The 21006-nt window shown below is 38.9% G+C and overlaps 1 protein-coding gene across 3 annotated transcripts in view; it reads left to right on the forward strand.

Annotated features, from left to right (window-relative positions):
* Positions 1-21006, forward strand: part of CTNNA2 (catenin alpha 2) — a 689583-nt gene that overhangs the window by 136711 nt on the left and 531866 nt on the right. For all 3 annotated transcript variants that reach the window (XM_067555203.1, XM_067555205.1, XM_067555204.1), the window contains exon 3: positions 14893-15088. In XM_067555203.1, coding sequence (XP_067411304.1) covers positions 14893-15088 — 196 coding nt within the window. The remainder of the gene's footprint in view (positions 1-14892; positions 15089-21006) is intronic.

Below are 21006 nucleotides of genomic sequence, written 5' to 3' on the forward strand. Positions count from 1 at the left end.
CTTAAAGTTCTCTTGTGCGAGTTGCTACCCACCAAGAGACCTAAAAGTTATCTCCTTTATGTTAGCCATTTTTAACTGAATGCCAAATCAGCTGATATATCACATGGGACATATGACTTCCGAAGCGAATGAATAATGGGTGCATGGCTGTATATAACTGTTTTGATTCAAATTCTTGTTTACTCAGACTGGATGATTAAAAGCGTGTTTATGGACTAGTAGAAGTTAGAAATGGATATATAATCTTACCCACTCCTTTGGTCAGCCAAGACTTATTTTTTTCATCCTTTTCTTGGAAAAGTGTTTGTCTCTGTTAGGACATTTTCCTCAATATTCAGTCTAAATTGATTGTACTAATGTTTTCCTATTCTTCATTTATTACCAAACTGCCTAAATAATTAAGACATTTAGTATTGAATATTTTTTATATTCATTCAGTATGTTAACATTTTTGGAACCCGACTGGTTTGCAAAAAAATAAATAATAAAAACATTCCTCTGGATTCTAATTTATTTAATCCGATTCAATAGAGTGGAGTTTAGATACTTAAATTAGGGAATTTTTATCTGCTGATGTTTATCAGGAGGAGTTAGATACAACACAGATTGAATTATTTCCTACGTATTTGTTTACTTCTCTCCCCTCAGATGTTAATTTAAACTCTTTGAATGATTTGTCTTGGATTTGTAATGATGCATAGAAGAATTGTGAGCTGACTATTTATGGTTATTTGATTGCTGGCAGGCATCCTAGTTTAGAATCTCCACTTAAGGATTATTTAAATCCTCTTATGTTACTTCAGTTAATACAAAGTCTTAATCATTGGAACAAAAATAGAAATAAAATAATATTAAAGCCTTTCTTTTAGATGTGATATCTGTTAAACTAACAAAGGTACATTATTTTTCTAAATATTTGTGACCCTAGCCTTATTTATTTTGTTGGAAAAAAATCAAAGGCCCTGGTAGAAGCAATGGTGCCATGCCTTTTTCAACAGGAATTTTGCACATCTTGGCATTAAATAGATCTTTCAAGAATTAACTCTGCTCTAACACTTTTAAATTGAATAGCTTTTTAAAACTAAAAAGGAAGTATTTCTTGATCTCAGAGAAGGCAATACTTTGTAAGTGGAATTCAATGTACATAGCTGGCTAACCACACACACCACTCAAACCATTTGTTACATCCCAAAGATACACACACCACAGACATTTCATAGTTTAGCATGTTCCTCTATTACTATAGTATAGTGTGCCCTCCTGTGGTGAAATGAAATAACTTCCCAGCGTGATCCAGACTGGCATAATTTGGGTTTAGTCTCTTCCTATACAAAAGAATTGGGAGAAATAAAGTTCTATGGCTTAATAGAAAATAGTTTTCTTGTAAATAAAAGTAGTTGTAAATGAATGGGTTTTTGATACACACACCACAGGAATTCAATTATTTAGTTCTTGGGATCAATGCAAAGAAATTAAATGTCTCCCTTCCCCCCACTGATCAACCTTTATATTTTGTTTGTCTTCTAGATTTTGAGATCTTTTGGGGAATGTATTGGGTCTTCCTGTGTAGTTGTACAATAGCTAACATAAAGCAACACCGGTTCTGGTTGGCTGAATTTTTTTTTTTGATAAATTCAAATGTGATGTTAGAAAACTGAGACATATTTATTGGTATTACATATTATTGGGAAATCAATAATCCATAATCTCAATTCTAGGAACTGGGCCAATGGCACTGTCACCTGCAGACCTGGTGAAAGTTTCCCAATAAGATGTTTTTTAACTTTTTCTTACTCATCCACACCTCTTGATATCCTCTGCAGTTCTCACTAGTCTTTCAAGAGTAAATAAAAGCCAGAACTCACATTTTAGTATTAAGCATAAACTTGACTGTACAAAATGGCATAACCCAGAGATGATAAATACAGATTTCTTATAGATGCTGTCAGAGGTTTTGCCAGTCTGGCAATGCTAGATGGCTTTTGTTAAGTTAACAATGTTTATTTAAAATTGAAAATTTCTGTTTTCAGAGAAAATATGTTGGAAGAAGGTATTTAGGGTTTTAGAAAGTTGCTTTCTGTTTTGGAAGAAGCTGATAATGGAGAAAAGACAAGAGAATGCATGAGAAACATCAATTTGTTTTAAGTATATCCTTCTGTCAATTTTTTCCAGTTTAATGTTTACTGAGCTGAAAAGGATTAAAATCTAGCAGGTGTTGTGAATTGAGTGTGGGAGACAGTCAAGAAAATAATATAAAAATCATGAAAAGATGAGAGTATATTTTATACCACTTTCTGTATGAATACTATTTATTGGAAAAGGGCAGGTCTTTTTCAGAAGTGATTGCTGGAAATTGGGGGAGATATGAGTTGGGAAGATGATGGGGAGAAAAGCTTTTTTCAATTTTACTTGCATAAAAAACACTGAACAGACTTTTAAATAGGACGGTTAAGCAATCAGTGTTCAAATCTGCCTTCACTGAGTTAAATGGCAAACCGGAAGTGACTACAGATTGCCTAATTAGCTGAATTAAACACCTGTCTAAGTCTTTCTAATTTGGCAAAAGCCATGTTTATCAAAATTACTAACAAGGTGCTAAGAATATATAAAAATCTAATTTAGTAACCTAAGGGACAGCTTTTGAATCCCTAAAGCATAGCACAGAAGTTTCCTTTTTTAAAAAATGAAAATGTGTTTGTATTACTTGTTGCATGAAGTGAACTTGGTCTCAATACAGTTACCCGTTGACAAGTGTCCATGTTGCATCAAGGCACCAGCACAGACTGGCATTCTTGTCAGATTGAACAGAGAGTTTAAATGGGCCATAACCACAGAGCAGCTAATTTTATCCCTTGAAGTGATTCTCCTTGAATCAAGACTGAGGCATGCTAGCTGTGCAGTTTGGGGAAGCTTGTACCACATGTACGTTACTGGATAAATCGACAATGGGATGGTATGATGGGACAGCCTAATTTGGCAATTAATTGATCTTTGACTAGTAGTGGTAAATATGCCCAATGGCCTGTGATGGAGATCTGATCTACACTTACCTTAAAATTCGACGGCAGTCGATGGGAGTTACGCAAGTTACACAGAGTAGCTTGCGTAACTCCCGTTGACTTCTTAACTTCCATTGTGCATGGTGTCTTCACACCACCACTTGAGGGAGTGGTTTTAAGAAGTTGACTTCCGGATCAATTGAGCGGGTTTTCACTGACCACTCAATCGATCCGGATCGATTGATCTTACTGCAGCGAATTTACCACCGTCAGGGAAGATGTACCTGAAATGTTAGATGGGGTGGGTTCTGAGTTAACGTGGGTCTCTGGTACTTGGGGACCATACTTACATAGCCCCCTCCCCACCGGGGGGAGAGGGGGAGAACTGTGGGCCCATGTCCTGCTCTCCACTCCAGCGGCAGCGTCTGTGGGACCCTGTCCCACTCTCCCCCACTCCCCTCCCACACCTGTTTCCTGCTCTCCCCCGCTGTGGGGACAGTGGGGGCTGTGTGGGGCCGGGGACGGGGGGGGCATGACGAGCTCTGGTCCCTGCGGATCCTTCCTTGCACCCAGCGCAGGAAAGGAGGAGCCAGGAGGATGCCATGGCTGCCTGTGACAGGGGGCGGGGTGGCTTCTCCAAGGAGGGTCTGACTGGCGCCACTCCCCAGGCCAGCACCTGGGGGCATGCCCCCCCTCCCCGGCCCTCCGCTCAGTACGCTACTGGAGAATTCTTTCCAGGTGTCTGGCTGGTGAGTCTTGTCCACGTGCTCAGTGTTTAGCTGATTTCCATATTTGGGGTCGGGAGGGAATTGTCCCCTGGGCCAGATTAGCAGAGGCCCTGGGGGGAGGGGGGTTCTCCTTCTTCTGCAGCATGGGGCACGGGTCACTTGCTGGAGGATTCTCTGTACCTTGAAGTCTTTAAACCATGATTTGAGGACTTCAGTAACTCAGTCATAGGTTAGGGGTCTATTACAGGAGTTGGGGTGAGGTTTTGTGGCCTGCGTTGTACAGGAGGTCAGACTAGATGATCATAGTGGTCCCTTCTATGAGAACTTGATGGATGTCCGTCGGGTAGCTTTCATGAACAATATGTTCACACACACTTTTTTTAAGTAAAGAAAATGGTGTTGCTTGTGATAAAATAAGATGGACTATCTTATGTTAACAGCAGCATAATATTTATTAAAATGCCAATCCTCTGTGGGCTTTGCCATACAAGACAGAACATAACAATGGCTACCTCAAGGACGTTACCATTTAAATAGACAAAGATCCTGGGGAAATAATCAAAATCACAGATATTTAGTGCAAGAGAGATATCTGGACTATTAAGAGAACCCTATGGGTGACAGTGTGAATTACATAGATTTATGATTTAATTTGGCAGGAAAAAAGAAATAGTGCAATTTGTGGTAAGGAGAGTGCAAATTTATTTAAAGTGATAGAGAGTGTAACTGGGAATATTGGCATGAAACTGAAGTATAATTATGATAAAAAAGTAATTATGTAAAAAGGCAACATCTTACTCAACAGATCTTCTCTCTGTATGTGTTCAGAATCATATTGACTTAATTTGATCCATATTGGTCCTGTTTTGAGCTGGGTGTTGGAGTAGGTGAACTCCTGAGGTCCCTTCCAACCCTAATATATGGTTGTATGAATTTAGAAATAAAAAGAAAAATTGTATTTTTTCTATTAGTGCTACAGAGCCAGCAAAGCTAAGGGAGAATGTGTTAGATGTGTTTCTGTCTTGCACATGAACATGCAAGTATTAGCTGTGAAATGCTTTTACTTTTTCTTTTTTTTTCTTTTTTTAATGCGTCTCAGTTGGGTAAACGTTATTATGGATTACTGGTAATGAATACAGAAAGAGTACAGCTTGACTTCCAGATCCTAGGATGAATCTGCAGTATGCAGAGCTGGAAGTTTATAAAACAAGCAAACAGTTCCACACATTTTTAATTGAAAACTAAGCAAATTTAATGTGTAAAGTCATTGAGAACTAAGAAACCTAGAATGCCAGGACGTCATTTTTTACAATCACTCTTCAGGATATATCTGAAATCTTGAAAATGGGAAAAATTAAGCTGAATATCAGTCCTGACTGTGAGATCCATTAGATTGTGGAGTAGTCTATCAAGTTAGATGGTGGAAGCCCCATCACACAGGACAATTAAATCCAGTCCAGACAAAGCACTAGAAAATATAGAGTAGGGGATGATCTTGCACTGGTAGTTTGATAGATTCCTAACATGAATTTTCCATCTATCATCTCTAGAGTTATATACCCAGTTTCAAAGTATGTCAGATGTATGTGAAGGGAAAGAAGTTTTGGTTAGAGAGATAGGAGGAACACTAGAATATGTTGAACATTTTTTACTTTGGGCGTTTTTAAAATTTTGAATGGTTACCAAATCCTGAAATGTTGGAGCTGCAGGTGCTCAGCACCTCAGAACGTAAAACTATAGGCATGCTAGGGAGGTCACCCAAAAATGTGACCAGCCACTTCTGAAAAAGAATTGGTCTGTATTTTAAAAATACATTTTCAAAGAATCATAATCTCCAGAATACTCTCCCTTGTAACTGTATTGCAAAAAGATTTAACTAAATAAAGTATTATAGGAAAAGTTCTGACAAGTATAATTACAAACGTATCTTTTTTTTTTTTTGGATGATGATACAAAGTTTTCTCAGAAACCGTAAGGATTCTGAAAAAAAAACCCGAAAGCTTAGAGTAATATGATTAGTATAATCAGTCAGGCAATAAATGCATTCAAGTGGAAGGCTGCCATTATATCTAGAAGAGGAGGGAAAAGGCCTTACACTAAAATGTCAGGGCTGCTTTTATTCAGGTCATTGACTGTTTCTAGTGGATTACATTTAGAGTTCAAGAAATGCCAGGATCTGGAACAAGTAATGTTTACTTGGATATTAGGGGGGAAATGGTAAAATGTTTCGCAGAATATTAATAACCTTTCAGAGATGCTATTTTAAATTTATATTTTTACCTCTAGCAACTGGAATGTTATATTTATAATATGCATTATAGATTTGTATAGAATATATTCAATAAAATAAACTTGTTTTACAAGTCTTACCTTACTTTTTTACCAGTTGTTTTAATGCAGTAAAATTCTTAATTTATTGGGCTAGATTCACAAAAGGACTCATGACTACCCCTTTAGGCACCTAAATCCCAGAATTAGGTCCCAGTGGGATTCACAAAACCCTTGCTCAGAGGCCACCAAACAGAGTGGGTGCCTAAACTCACTCAACACCTACGTTTTTGTAGTAAAAATTCCCTAGGCAACTATATTTTTCATTCTAAGCATGGGCACTGTTGCTCCCCTTTAGGCTTTTGGACACCAAGCCCCAGTGTGATTCATAAACCATGAAAAGATAGATGTTCCTCCATCTGATTTACAACCCCCCATGTCCCACCACCATCGCTCTGTCGGCTTCTTGCCAAAAAGTTGCAGGCATCTAACAGCAAGAGAGGGTTTGCAACTGAGAATCCCAAGCAGAAGGACTTGCAGCCCAGGCTTAGGTACTGATGTCCTTGAGGAGGATGAGGCTTAGGACACAGTCCTCTCCTTAGCATCTCCCATTGTCTAGCTTACGAGGGGAGCTGCCTAGCATGCTGGGTTTTGTGAATCCCATTCTTAGGTGCCTCTCTCTCTCTCTCATTCATTACATAGGGAGTCTAGGTACTTAAGTCTGGATTCATGAATCCCTGTGATGTTTTCGCTCCTAAAAGTTGGCTAGTTGAGGAGTTCACTGGACCATTAATGTTGATTTTTTGTAAATCTTGGTGCACTGGGGAAGTTCCAGAAGACTGGAAGAAAGCTAATGGTGTGCCAAACTTTAAAAAGAGTAAATGGGCTGACATCTGTCAGCCTGACATCGATTCCAGGCAAAATAATGGAGCAGCTAATACGAGACTTGATTAATAAAGAATTAAAAGAAGGTAATATAATTTATTCCAATCAACATGTATTTATGGCAAGTAAATTCTGTCAAACTAACGTGATATCTTTTTTTGATGAGGTTACAAGTTTGTTGATTAAGGTAATAGTGTTGATGAAATACACTTAGACTTCTGAAAGGTGTTTTGCCTTGGTTCCACACAACATTTTGATTAAAAAAAAAAACTAGAACGATATAAAATTTAACATGGCATACATTAAATGGATTAAAAACTGTCTAAGAGATAGGTATCAGAATGTAATTATAAATAAAGAATTGTCATCAAGAGGGTGTGTTTCCTGTGGGGTCCCTCAGAGATTCATTCTTGACCCTGTGCTCTTTAATGTTTTGTTAATGACCTAGAAGAAATCATAGAATCATCACTGATAAAGTGTGTAGATGACACAAAAATTGGTGGAATGGTAAATAACAAAGAAGACAGGTCACTGATTTGGAGCAATCTGGATCACTTGCTAAACTGGGCACAAGGAAACAATATGCAATTTATCATGGCTAAATGTAAATGTATATATCTAGGAACAAAGAATGCAGGTGATACTTACAAAATGGATGATTCTATCCAGGGAAGCAGTGACTCTGAAAAAGAATTGGACTCTTGCTTGGGGACAACCTGTTCTGAACTAACCATCTGAGTCAACCACCAGTTATTGCAGTAACTCCAAATACATTCTGTCCAAATGGGCATGGTTTTTGAGTCCTGCAACTGAAGACCTTTTTTAAAAAAATAGCCTAACTTGGAACCATCCTTCTATCTTGCAACATGAGTGCCTCCATATCAAAGTCCATTGACCCTGCTTTCTCTGTTTATGTTGCCTTCTGTCACAGAAACTAAAAAGCAAGTAGATTAACAGAAAGAAAAAACATTATATGGTTCTGTGGAGATAATTCATTTGAATAATCCCAGTTATTGGTAGCCAAACTGTGTTCTCCTTCTTCTAGATCCCATTCAGGAAAATAATAATAGGAATTGATGTCGTGAGACATATATTACTCCAATAAATGCATCTTAGGAACCACAAGATAGATTCAATGAAATACTTGTCCCTGAACAGGCTGTGTCTGAACAGTTCTGCGCCCACACATGACTCAAAAAGTGGGGAATTTGCTGAGACAATTTAATGAAGGAGAAGAATCAGAGAAACCCCAGTAAAAATAAACAAAAACAATTTGACAAAGATGGAATTTTCAATATTCAATATTCAATGCAGGATTCCCTTGTAACAGTTAATGTGGGCTAATGGATAGGGCACTGGACTGGAAGTCAAGATACTTGGATTCTAATACCAGCTCTGTCACTGAATTTATGTGTGAACTTGGGCTAGCCACTTCACCTCTCTGGACCTCCACCCTTCTGTCTGTCTCATCGATTAAGATTGCAAACTCTTAAGGCAGGGGCTGTTTCACACTAAGGGTTACTGCTGGGCCTAGTACAAGACCTAAATCTCAGTTAGGGTCTCTAGGTACTTCATCAATAGTAGCTGATTGGACAGACATCCCGTGCTCATAAAACCTGTTTATTCTTTTTGAATCTTGTAAACCGAAGTCAGTGAGCTCCCAGGGGGAGGAACTGACAGTCGTCTTTAGGGAGCCCTCAGGATTGGGAAAGCTGTGGATCTATGGAATCACAGTTACACCAACTCTGTTACCTTTAGGGTGAACAAATGTCCCGATTTTTATAGGGACAGTCCCGCTATATGGGGCTTTTTCTTATATAGGCGCCTATCTCCCCCACCTCCTTTTCCTAATTTTTCACACTTGCTTGGTCATCCTAGTAGCATGACAGTAAAACAAGGGTTCTGAGGAAGGCTGTAGAGCACCAAAGGGAAACAACAGGAATAAAAAATGTCAATCAGCTGCTTTGTGTCAAGTGGCAGGACAAGATCCGAAGTGAGGATATTCTAAGATGAAACCAGCAACCACCTCCATCAGCCCTGGTTTGATTTTGGCAGCTTACTTGGTATGGACATATTAGAAGAATAAAAGACCCACAGATTCTGAAGCTTTTGTACCAAGGACTGCCGCTACATAGTCATCGATCACATGAATGTCAGAAGCTTCAGTGGTGCAACAGGATTGCCAGTGATGGACATAAATTGAACATATAATCAGACTACCTTAAGCACCTTGCCAAAGATCAATCTGGGGTAGTCTTTAATTTGCAAGAAGGCCATGTCCCTTTGGGAACTGCCATGTTGATGTTGATGAGTTACTGGAATACTAGGTGTGTTTTTTTGTATGTGCTAAGTATTTCTTTTTTCCTCTTCTTGTCATGTTCAGTAGAGTAAAAGCGTGTATGAGATTGATCTCAGGCTGCAGTTAGACGCCAAATCTCTCCTTTGTTCAAAGGTGAATGATGTTACTTTGTTGTTTTGGGAATTATCAACCCTCTGCATAAAAACCTACTAGCAATGACTTGCCTTTGTTTTGATAATTGTCAGATGTTGCTAGTTCATGCCGTGCACATTTGTAGCTATTGTCTGTCCATTGTTTAAAATTTGTAAGCCATTGTTTAAAAGTCAGCAATCAGTGCAGGTCTATTGTTGGAAAATCTATGCCACTAGCATGACAATAGGTTGGGTTTGATGAATTTTGCCTTATCACAGGCAGAGTTCTCACAAAGCCTGGTTTGCCAGAGTTCCAATGAAAACCTGCCTGGTTCCCTGCCAGCTCCCAGGGACCCTTTCAAGAGTCCATGGCTCTAGGGTGACCCCAACATGCCAGGGCTTCCAGACTCCCTGCCTTGGAGCTGGGACTCTGGAGCCCCAGTTCCACAGCAAGGAGCCTGGAACCCCTGAGGACCCCCAAGGTTTTCAGGGTCCCTACTGTGGAGCTTGGGAGACTGGTAACCCTGGGGCTGTCAGAGCTTCTAGGCTCCCTCCCAAATTGGAATGAAACCAAATTTTGAAATAGTGAAATTTATTACAAACCAGAAATCTGTATTTTTCACCAGCTCTACTGAGTCTCTTTTTACGCATGGAAGTACTAAAAAACTCTCATTTATAAATGAAACTATGATCACGGTTTAAAGACCAGTATTTCATTGTAAAAGAGATTTATTGTTTGAGATGTCTTCATCCACAATTCAGTAATGTAAAAAGACAGCAAAAGCCTCAGGCTGGAGTGGAAAGCAATAATTCCTACTGCATGGTGCTACTTTTTGGCTTGATAGTAGCTCTGAGGATTTTAAGGAAAGGTTTCATACTGATGCCAGTTCTTCATCTTCTGGAGGGCCTGAATGTATATTCTGATCTAGATGACTAATCTTTATCTAGATTATAGGTTCTCAACTGTCCTGAACAACATGTCAGTGGATTGCAACCAGATTACTTTTCTCATATTGCTAAATAAGAGAAGGATCCCAGCAGGAGAGGAGGAAATCTCCTGTTCCTGGCATGATAAAGGGAGTTCTGGTATGGAAAAGGTTAAGAATCTCGGTAAAAGATTCATAGAATTCATGGCCAGAAGGGAACATTTTGATCATCTTGTCTGATCTCTTGTATAACACAGGCCAGAGAACTTTCCTCAAATAATTCTCAGAGCAGATGAATAGATGTTTTTTGGAGACCTGTCTTTATACAAATGTATTGGACAGGGCAGAATGATTCTGCCACTGCCAACTAAATTTATATGAATAATATATTTCCCTTATTCATGTTCATCTGCCTGTATTTTAGAAGAAGCTCTCAAACATGATGTATTATCATTTGTTTTATGTTAACTGTCTTTAAATCTTTTACGTATTTTTGGAGGTGCCAAACAATACTTCATCTAGGATATTAATACACTTAGGACAGCCCTACCTCAATCTGAAACAAAACAAGCCTTTTCTATTGATGTGACTCTTTAGGGGGGAGAGAACCTCCTCTCTTCCACCTCTTTTGTTTCCCCCCTTAGTTGTAGATCCAGTAGTGTATGGGTATAGAAAGACAAAGACTTAGCATTAATTGGAGAACATAATGTAAGGATGCATAATCAGACTCCATGTTTAAGAGATTATATAGGATAGTATAAAATGGATTGAAAAAAAAGATGAATTGAAGGAAGACAGCAATTGGAGAGATTGTGTATCTGTGCATGCGCACAACTCTGTCAAAGAAAATAACTGGCTTCTAATGTCTCAGTCTAGGACTTTTGAAACTACACAAAATGGGAAATAGATTTTGAAGAGACGAGCCACTAAAAAAGGGAAACTGGTATAAAGGAGGATGATTGACACCACATTTTTCAAACTGATCATGCTTGGCAAAACTGTCATAGAATCATAGATTAGGGTTGGAAGGGACCTCAGGAGGTCATGTAGTCCAGCTCCTTGCTCAAAGCTTGTCCTGGAGCCATAGGCCTTGGGAGCCCATTCTAAGACCTTCAGGCTTGCAACTCCATGACAGGAAGCTTGGCAACTTGAAGCTTCTGGAGCCAGAAGCTGAGGCCTGGTTAAAACTGGGGCTCCCAGGACTTTCACATATCTGGATCCATGACCAGGAGTCTGGAAGCCCTGATGCTCCACAGCAACAAGGAGTTGCTAACCCTGGAAGAACCCAGCAGCCTAGCAAGGTTTATCTCCTGCCTCTGACCTCCTTGCATCCTGACCCAACTGACTCCTCACTCCTGTCTTGTGACTGCAGACTCTGGCTCTGACTACTGGGTCTGGCCGGTCACCGCCCAACCATGACAGCTTGCTACTTCCCTTTGATTTACCAAAAGTTCATCAAACCCTTGATATCTTCATATATCAGAATTACAGCGAGTGGGGAAAATTTGAAATAAAATACCCTACGTATGTATTTTTCTAATAAAGCTCCTTGATATCAGTTCTGTAAAGATAGGTGGATACGTTGAAAATTAATAATTTCTATTTAAATAATTAATTCATATTGAATGTTTTGCTATTATATCCATAATAAAGGATCATTTCCATGAAGATTTAACAAAAAACAATATACTGAATTTTTATGGAGGTGATTTTGGTGGACTAGTTACTTAATTTTTGTTTAGTTGTTTCTTTATCTTGGTAGGATGTGCAGAAAGGAGCACTATACCAATCAACAGGGTTTGGTTTGATATTTTTTTTTAATAGAAAACAATATTTTAGGGAAAGAAGAAGTAGGAGTGTCATCTGTCTCTGCCCATTCATGGGAGTTATGTAGTTTTTCTACCAACAAACATTTTGTGTGTTACTACAGTAATTTATTTTTGAACCATTAGACTCTACTGTCTTTGGCTGCCCTTGCTGTGACACGTTAGTGGTTTTTCTTTAAGTAGAAACATTCTGTCAAACCACATTACTTTATTGTCTAACTTTTCCTTAGTTTGTTTTCTCCCTCTACATATTATCTGAAGTAGCCTGGTAGCATCAGACCTAATTCTTCTCTGAGTGCTAGTCTATATGTGTTCTACTTTTGGTGTGCATATCCCCCATGCATTGGAGAGCATAATGCTTTAGCCAGCAGTGTCCATTGGTGTCACATGTGCCATTGGGTCCCTCCCCCATCAAGGGTATAATTAAGATCAGATCCCAGCATCATTTTCTTTGCCCTCAGTTTAACCATGCCAATTTCTGCAATATTTTTTTTATTGAAAGTATAAGATGAATTAGTTTTACTTCCCACTGCATTTGAAACCTGTTCTTATTAATCCTGTAGGAGTAAAATTTGGTGTGTTTCTTTAGTAATCTGGAATTAGGTTACAGAGATTATATTACCAACATACACAGTGAAACAAACTTTTAAAAGTATGGACATTCAAAGTTTAAATTCTGCTTAAAATAAAAATAAACACACAAACGTGGGCACTGAGATCACGAAACCTGTGTGTGGGTGTACAGACTGCTAAGTGAGTTAGAGAAACCTGTGATCCAAACTATATTCCCCAACTGGGAAAGTAAATCCAGACTCAAAGCAGATAAAAGTTTGGGTAAAGTTTTTTGGTAGGGATTGTAGGGAGAGGTTAGGGCTTAAAACCCAGATAAGAGTCCAGGTTAACCCTGCAGTGAAGACATATCCTTATGGAAATTCAAGCAACCTTTTATATCCTGATTAGAGCTATTTAAATCATTGTGAGTCATTAGTAATTCCATTGCTTCTTCATTCAGGGTTTAAGCACATGATAACAATACACCTCAATAGAGATGCTCTTCATATTAATGCTAGTTCCTAAAGTATGCTAGCCTGCTATATATAACTTCAATGATTGACTTTTGTGATGTATTGTGATTTCCTTGGGCAGGCAGAGTGACAGAAAGGCATGTTAGACACTGTGTGCAAGATTTTCTAAGTGTTTGTCTCTTAATCTCCAGAAATTCTCACTCAAGTTATTCAACATTTTCACAACAAATTCTGTCACTGTGACTTAATGTTTAAAAATGTGAAAGCATGAAGAGTATTTTTAAGTTAAAATGTCAGCAGTACGAACATGGGACCATTTCTACAGCATCAGCTACTGTCTCTCCATAGTATTTGTAAAAATAATAATGCTGCTTAGCTTGTATATTCTTTGCAGCAGGGGCTGCATCTTTCTTTGTGTCTGGAAAGTACCTAACAGTTTACATTACTGCAATATAAATTATACCGTGTATCATCCCAGAAGGGTCTTGCTTGTTTGACTGCTTCTAGCCTTGTCATAGGTTTTCAGTTTATAAAATACCTTTCTTTTGTGTCATCAGATTTCATTTCTTGATTGTGGCATTAACTTTAATATTTATTGCTTTCCGTACTTTGCTTCTGAACACTATCTCCTGAACTGCTTGAGTGTAATAACATTTGGTCTCTACCAACTTGGGTTAGACATGGATCAAGAAATAAGCAGTAAAAAAAAAAATAGTATCAGTCTAATTTTCTGGACCTTTGGGACTACATTTTCAAATTTGGGAGCCTTATATTAGGCACCTAAATCCATATTTAAGAATGTAAAATAAGGAGCCAGGTTGTAAATGTAAATGTATACATCTAGGAATAAAGAATGTATGCCATAATTACAGGATGGAGGACTTTGTCTTGGTAAACAGTGACTCTGAAAAAGATTTAGGGATTGTGATGGCTAATCTTCTGAACATGAGGTTCCACTGTAACACTGTGGCCGAAAGGACTAAATGTGATCTTTGGATGCATAAAGAGGTGAAGCTCGAGGACAGAGGTTATTTTACCTCTGTATTTGGCACTAGCACAACTGTTGCTAGAATACTGTGTTCAGTTTTGGTGTTCACAAGTCAAGAAGAATGTTGATAAATTGAGAAGGTTCAAAGAAGATCCAGGAGAATGATTAAAAGATTAGAAAATATGTCTTATAATAATAGATTCAAAGAGTTCAATCTATTTAGCTAACAAAAAGAAGGTTAAGTGGTGACTTGATTAGTCTATAAATACATGGGCAACAAATGTTTGATAATGGATTTTTCAATCTAGCAAACAAAGGTATAACCTGAGCCAATCGCTGGAAGATGAAGTTACTCACACTCAGACTGGAAATGAGGCATACATTTTTAACAGTGAGGGTAATTATCCAATAGAACAATTTACCAAAGGGTTGTGATAGATTCTCCATCACTGGCAATTTTAAAATCAAGAGTGGATGTTTTTCTAAAAAAGTTCTATTCTAGGAATTATTTGAGGGAAGTTCTCTGACCTGTGTTATGCAGGAGGTCAGATTAGATGATCCCAAAGGTCCCTTCTGGCCTTGGAATCTATGAATTGAGGTGCTGAGCACCTGTAGCTTCCATGAAGCTAATCAAATCCGTGCATGCTTGACATGTCTCAAGGTTAGGCTATTTTTATTGCAACAAAAATAATCATACATGCAGATCACATGACCTTCCATTTGGGACAACTGATTTAAAACTAATTAGGGCAGCTAATTAAAGTGCTGTGCAAACTTTTTTTTTAAAAAAAGCCCTCTTTTTTTTCCCTCCCCAAAGGTGACAACCCTTGTTAACACAAGCAACAAGGGGCCATCTGGTAAAAAGAAAGGGCGATCTAAGAAGGCGCATGTGTTGGCTGCTTCGGTAGAGCAAGCCACTCAGAACTTTTTGGAAAAAGGAGAACAGATTGCTAAAGAAAGCCAGGACCTTAAGGAGGAATTGGTTGTTGCGGTAGAGGATGTACGCAAACAAGGTATGTGCAATGAAGCTCTCCGAACCATGAACTAATTATAATTGCTGTATTGCTGGATTTCTTCCAAGAGAAATGTGTCCCTGCCTGATGATCATGTGATTAAAACCACTTATATGGTGTGTATTGCATGGTATTTTCAATATTTTGTGCAAATACTAACTCATTATTTATTCAGTAGTAACCATGTGTTTAGATGAACATTACAGCTAAGTTAATAGTGGGGTTTTTGTTTGTTTTTTGTTTGTTTTTTTGGTTCATTGGCTGTTCGGGGAAAGAAAAATCAGTTCAGGTCAAACTGAAACAAACAAATGCTTAATTCTGATGAATTGACAAAATGTGTTTCAAGTTGAACAAAACATTTAGTTTGACATGTAACATTTTGTTTCCAGACACTTTTAAAGGGCTGGAGTCTCAAAATAGGAAGGGAAGAAGGCAGAGATCTTAGTGATGCCCATACCTTTTATAACAATTATCCTAATTATTAGGACACTCACTGAGGATGTAGAGGACTGGCATGGGGTTCACCACTGGTTTGGCATCTCCTCCTGGTCACTCCTGCAATTAGCTCTGGAGGTCGACGCCCCAGTCCGCAGTTTGCATGCCGTTACTCTGTCTCTTCCTCTGGTCTGCAGTGCCTCTGCAGTGACTCAGCCCTTGGCTAGATCACTCAGTGTCCCCCACTTCCGGGGTATCAAAGTCCTTTCTCCTTAGCAGTTCTCAGCAGTCTTCCCTTCCACTACCCCAGGGCCACTCCCTCAAAGGCTGGTTCTGGAACCCACGCCTGTGCTTTACTCCGGGTTTCAGTCCAGGGACCCTCAGCTTAGCAGTTCCAGGCTTTCCTCTCTCAGCCCTCACTGCTCCTTCCCTGGATTGCTTCTTATCATACTTTGTTCCCCTTTTCTCTCTGGATGTAACAGCTCCAAAACCCTCCTTCCTCTTCCCAGGGAGTGACTGCTGCTTGCTTTCCTGCAGCCTTCCCCAACAGCCCTTTTCTGTTGCCAACTACCTGGCTTTATACAGGCTCCTTCTGTTCCTCTGCAGCTGAGCATTGTTAGCATGCTCTCAGCTAGTTCCCTGCTCTCTGGCCCCTCCTCCAGGTGCAGCCTGGGGAGTTGATTGGTCTGCGTGCCCATCTTAACCCCTTCCAGTCTTGTGTGGAGTGGATACCCCATCACAGTGACCTAGGTTCAGTTCCCCCTTCTGCATGATGTGGAGAAGAATTTTAACTTGGGTCTCCCACTCCCCAAGAGAGCACTGTAACCGGTAGGGGGCTCTGACCACCTGGGCAGGGTAGAGCAAACAATCAGTCTATCAGGGGTGTTGGGGAGGTGTGCTCTGGTAGTCACCTTGGTTTATCAACCGCTCCAGCACTTATTTGTTCTGGGTGCATTGAACTATGATACAGCATTTCCACGCTGATCTCAGCACTCTTGTTCCATCTCAATGTATGGACATATGGCGATATCGCTTTGGAGATTTGACATTCACTCAATTTTGCTTCTCTTGGTGCATCTGTGCCTGAACTAGGGTGTTCCATATAATCTATTTCATTCTATCTAATCTAGGCATATATAGTATGTTCATTATCATATCTGAATTCCTTACAGTTTATTGGTGCTTTATATTAGTTAACATTAATTAATTTGTAAACTTGTGTTTCATAGAGTGAAAGGCACATAGAGGAATCATACCCCTTGTCCCCACTCACTAGATTTATGTCACATGAACACTTTTAAAAATTGCTTTAAAAACTTGGCATGTATGTGTAAAGCCACAGAAATAGTGTAACAAAAGTTAAAGGGCCTAAGCAGTACTATGTGAAACACCAGAGATATTTCTATATTATGTTAAAACTCTGTTATGGGAATGAAGTTGATTATGGATCTGCAAAATATGATGGGTTCATTAATGTATGAGTAGAAGTCTGTGTCATTATTATTACAGTGGCATGTGAGCCAGTCCAGCTCTGGTGAAATACGAACTGAAATGTTTAACTAGATGACATAAATTGCTGAAAGAAAGATCTCAAGGTATGTTTTGAGTAATGTGTATGGATTTCCTGGCTAAATTTCATCTTGGGTAGTTCCTACCTAAAAACGTATCCAGTTGATACTGCAGGGGAAGATATTCTTCATTTCCAGTCTGAAATTGCTGTATGCTGTTGTATTCGGTTAAACAGCTGTGAGCAGCATGCAGTTCATTAGTGGGAGAAGCAATTGTAGGTATGCCGCTCACAAAGTGCTTTGGAATCCTTCTGGATAAAAAGGACTATGTAACTTTAAGATCATTATTAATGGAAGAAAGTGGAAGAAGTAAGATTTATTTTCCTCCAGCAGAAAGAGGCAAAACATCTTAATGATCAACACTTCCAGTTTTACAAGTCAAGAGTTCTTGAAAGCAACTATTCTGAGAGCAATGAGACAGAATTCTTTCAAGTCTCTTGCAAATGTCACACTCACAGAATTACTACAAAAATAATTCTAGGTTTATTTATATATCAGACAACAAACAGGTATGCAGTTGTTGAGTAACCTAGCAGATTTAACAAAATTGCCAGACAGGTCAGAATATAATCTCTAGACCTAATTCAGAATTACTATAAATACCAATTAGAATTTCTAAAGATGACTTCTGATAACTAGGACTAAAGCCAATGCTTTCAAATTTGTGTGCCTTAAGATTGGATTTCAAATAAGTGGCCTGATTTTGAAAGGTGTTGTTGAGTCCCTTTTAAAAGGTGTCTTGAGTTTGAAATTGTTGGTCTTTCTTTTAACTCTTTTCTAGTTGTCATTTTATGTGGTTGCTAGATTTTTGAGTCATGCAGCATAGAATTTTCTCTGATTTACACAGTCAGTAGACATGGAATAAAACCTCACATGAGGGTCAGCCTATCAGTTACCTAAATTTGTTTTTAAGTTTCTGCTTTGTTTAAAAGATATTTGTATGCATACTATTAGAGAATAAATAGGCTTGCCTCTACACCAGAATGAAAATATCACACATCAGTTCTTGAAGTTTTATGGACCTTTTGAAATTCAGATAATTTTTCAGTGCCTCATATAGTTGAGTCCATTTCTTCGCATTTGAATTATGTTATACTATTTCCCATTATCTTCAGTATGCTATTGACACCAATCAACATGTAATTATAGTGCAGGTGTAAACAAATGTTTCTCAACTATTCATCAATTTATCCTTTTGTTACAAATTGTCTGTCACTAGGTGAAACATGGAGTCAATAATGTATTCTAAAAATAAACCATTTGTAATGATTAGTGTCAATGCATGAGGCATTTCTTCTCTTCCCCATATAGAACAAATAGCACTCCTAATGACTCCATAGCAAATAACAATATAGCAATAAGAAATGACTCCATAGCATTTTAAATTTTTTAAATGATTAAAAATACACTCAGATTTCTTTTAATTGATATATTTTAATAACAATAATTTGAAACTTTATCAGACTGTTCAGAAAATTACATGAACCAATCTTCTGTACCTTCTTGAGTGCTTTACAGTTGAATGGATAAATTTATAATTAGTCAGGATCAGTTGCTAAGAAATTATATCCATTAATTTAATACTGTAGTTAATGCTAAAGAGAAGTTGGCTTTGGTTAAAGTCGATAAATAGTATATAGTTTCAGAAATAACATTAATTTTGGCAGGGATATCAGAAATTGGAAAGTAACTGCTATTAAAATTATATAATGTGTGAAATTTAACACTACAATTATGTTCCAATGGCTGTCTGATTATGGTTAATTATCACAGAAGTACATCAAAGATACAGAACTTCAGCAGAAGACTATTTTAAATATGATCTGGTCTAGCTGTAAGTTAAACTATTTTTAGGTTAATGTGATGTTTATTATGTAAAACTCAACACAAACTCACCCAGGCGTCTGAACTTTGTATCTTAGAATCAAGAGATGGATAAAGAGCTATTAAATCATTAGCTGCATCTCCCTGCCAGTGCAGGAGTGTTCCATATCTGGGAAAAGTAATACATTTATTGGGGCAGCATTGGTCTGTTATTTATCTATCCAGATTTAGGTACACATTGCATAAAAATGTACTTCAGTAATACCATTGCCAATTCTAATACTCCAGTAGTACAATTGCCGTTACCAATTCAGTACTGCAGTAATACCATTTTATGACCATAACCAGCAAACCAAGAAAATTTAAAGCTAAGCACACCTTCTTTTTTCCAACATTGCACTCCCTTACAATTCTCCCTTGTTTTCAAATGCCTTGGAAAAAAAAGATGACCTACAAAGTTAATCAGATCTGCAGTATTTCAGACCAATGCTGGGAGTATATTCCAAAGCCATGGAACCAGCTGTAGTTCTAATTTATAATAACAACACTTAAGTTTAAGAGTCTTTGCTGATCTCAACAACAGCAGTATGATATGGAGAGAAAAAGAGTGTGTGTGCATGTAACTGGCTGTTACCTGATCCGGTGTCAGACCCTGCTGCTGCCTAGATTTTACCTTGCAGGGGTTCTCAAGCTTTTCTAAGTCAAGGCCCCTTCCCGCTTGGCTCTGTGGATGTAGGGAAGACGGTGGATGTGATATACCTTGACTTTAGCAAAGCTTTTGATACAGTCTCCCCCAGTATTCTTATCAGCAAGTTAAAGAAGTATGGGTTGGATGAATGGACTATAAAATGGATAGAGAACTGGCTAGAGCATAGGGCTCAACAAGTAGTGATCAATGGCTCCATGTCTAGCTGGCAACCGGTCACAAGTGGAGTGCCCCAGGGGTCGGTCCTGGGGCCAGTTTTGTTCAACATCTTCATTAATGATCTGGAAGATGGGGAAGATTGCACCCTCAGCAAGTTTGCGGATGACACTAAGCTGGGGGGAGTGGTAGATACCCTGGAAGGTAGGGATAGGATATAGAGTGACCTAAACAAACTGGAGGATTGGGCCAAAAGAAATCTAATGAGGTTCAACAAAGAAAAGTGCAGAGTGCTCCACTTAGGAAGGAAGAATCCCATGCACAGCTACAGACTGGGGACCAACGAGCTAGGCAGCAGTTCTGCAGAAAAGGACCTGGGGGTAACGGTGGATGAAAATCTGGATATGAGTCAGCAGTGTGCCCTGGTTGTCAAGAAGGCTAATAGCATATTGGGCTGCATTAGGAGGAGCATTGCCAGCAGGTCACGGGAAGTGATTATTCCCCTCTATTCGGCATTGGTGAGGCCGCATTTAGAATATTGTGTCCAGTTTTGGGGGCCCCACTAGAAAAAGGATGTAGACAAGTTGGAGAGAGTCCAGCGGAGGGCAACAAAAATGATTAGGGGGCTGGAGCACAGGACTTATGAGGAGAGGCTAAGGAAACTGGGCTTGTTTAGTCTGCAAAAGAGAAGAATGAGGGGGGATTTGATAGCAGCCTTTAACTACCTGAAAGGGGGTTCCAGGGAGGATGGGGCTAGGCTGTTCTCGGTGGTGGCAGATGACAGAACAAGGAGCAACGGTCTCAAGTTGCAGTTGGGGAGGTGTAGGTTGGACATTAGGAAAAAGTTTTTCACTAGGAGGGTGGTGAAGCACTGTAATGGGTTACCTAGGGAGGTGGTGAAATCTCCATCTTTGGAGGTTTTTAAGCTGAGGCTTGACAAAGCCCTGGCTGGGATGATTTAGCTGAGGTTAGTCGTGCTTTGAGCAGGAGGTTGGACTAGATGACCTCCTGAGGTCCCTTCCAACTCTATGATTCTATGATTCTATTTCCTGACAATGTCTCCTTTCTAGTGGCCATGACATCCATATTTAGGGGGTTCAGAGTTGGGAGCCCTCTCTAACGTCCCTGAAAATTGTTTTTTATAATGACAAAGTAATACTTTGGACAGACCTTTCTTTCATCCTAAAATATATTTCTTCTTCCACCACTCCCAAGCATTTTTGCTACCC

This window comes from Emydura macquarii, unplaced genomic scaffold, assembly GCF_026122565.2.
Source record: "Emydura macquarii macquarii isolate MOO-44397 ecotype Brisbane River unplaced genomic scaffold, CSIRO-AGI_Emac_v2 contig_1568, whole genome shotgun sequence".
Taxonomy (NCBI): Eukaryota; Metazoa; Chordata; order Testudines; family Chelidae; genus Emydura; species Emydura macquarii.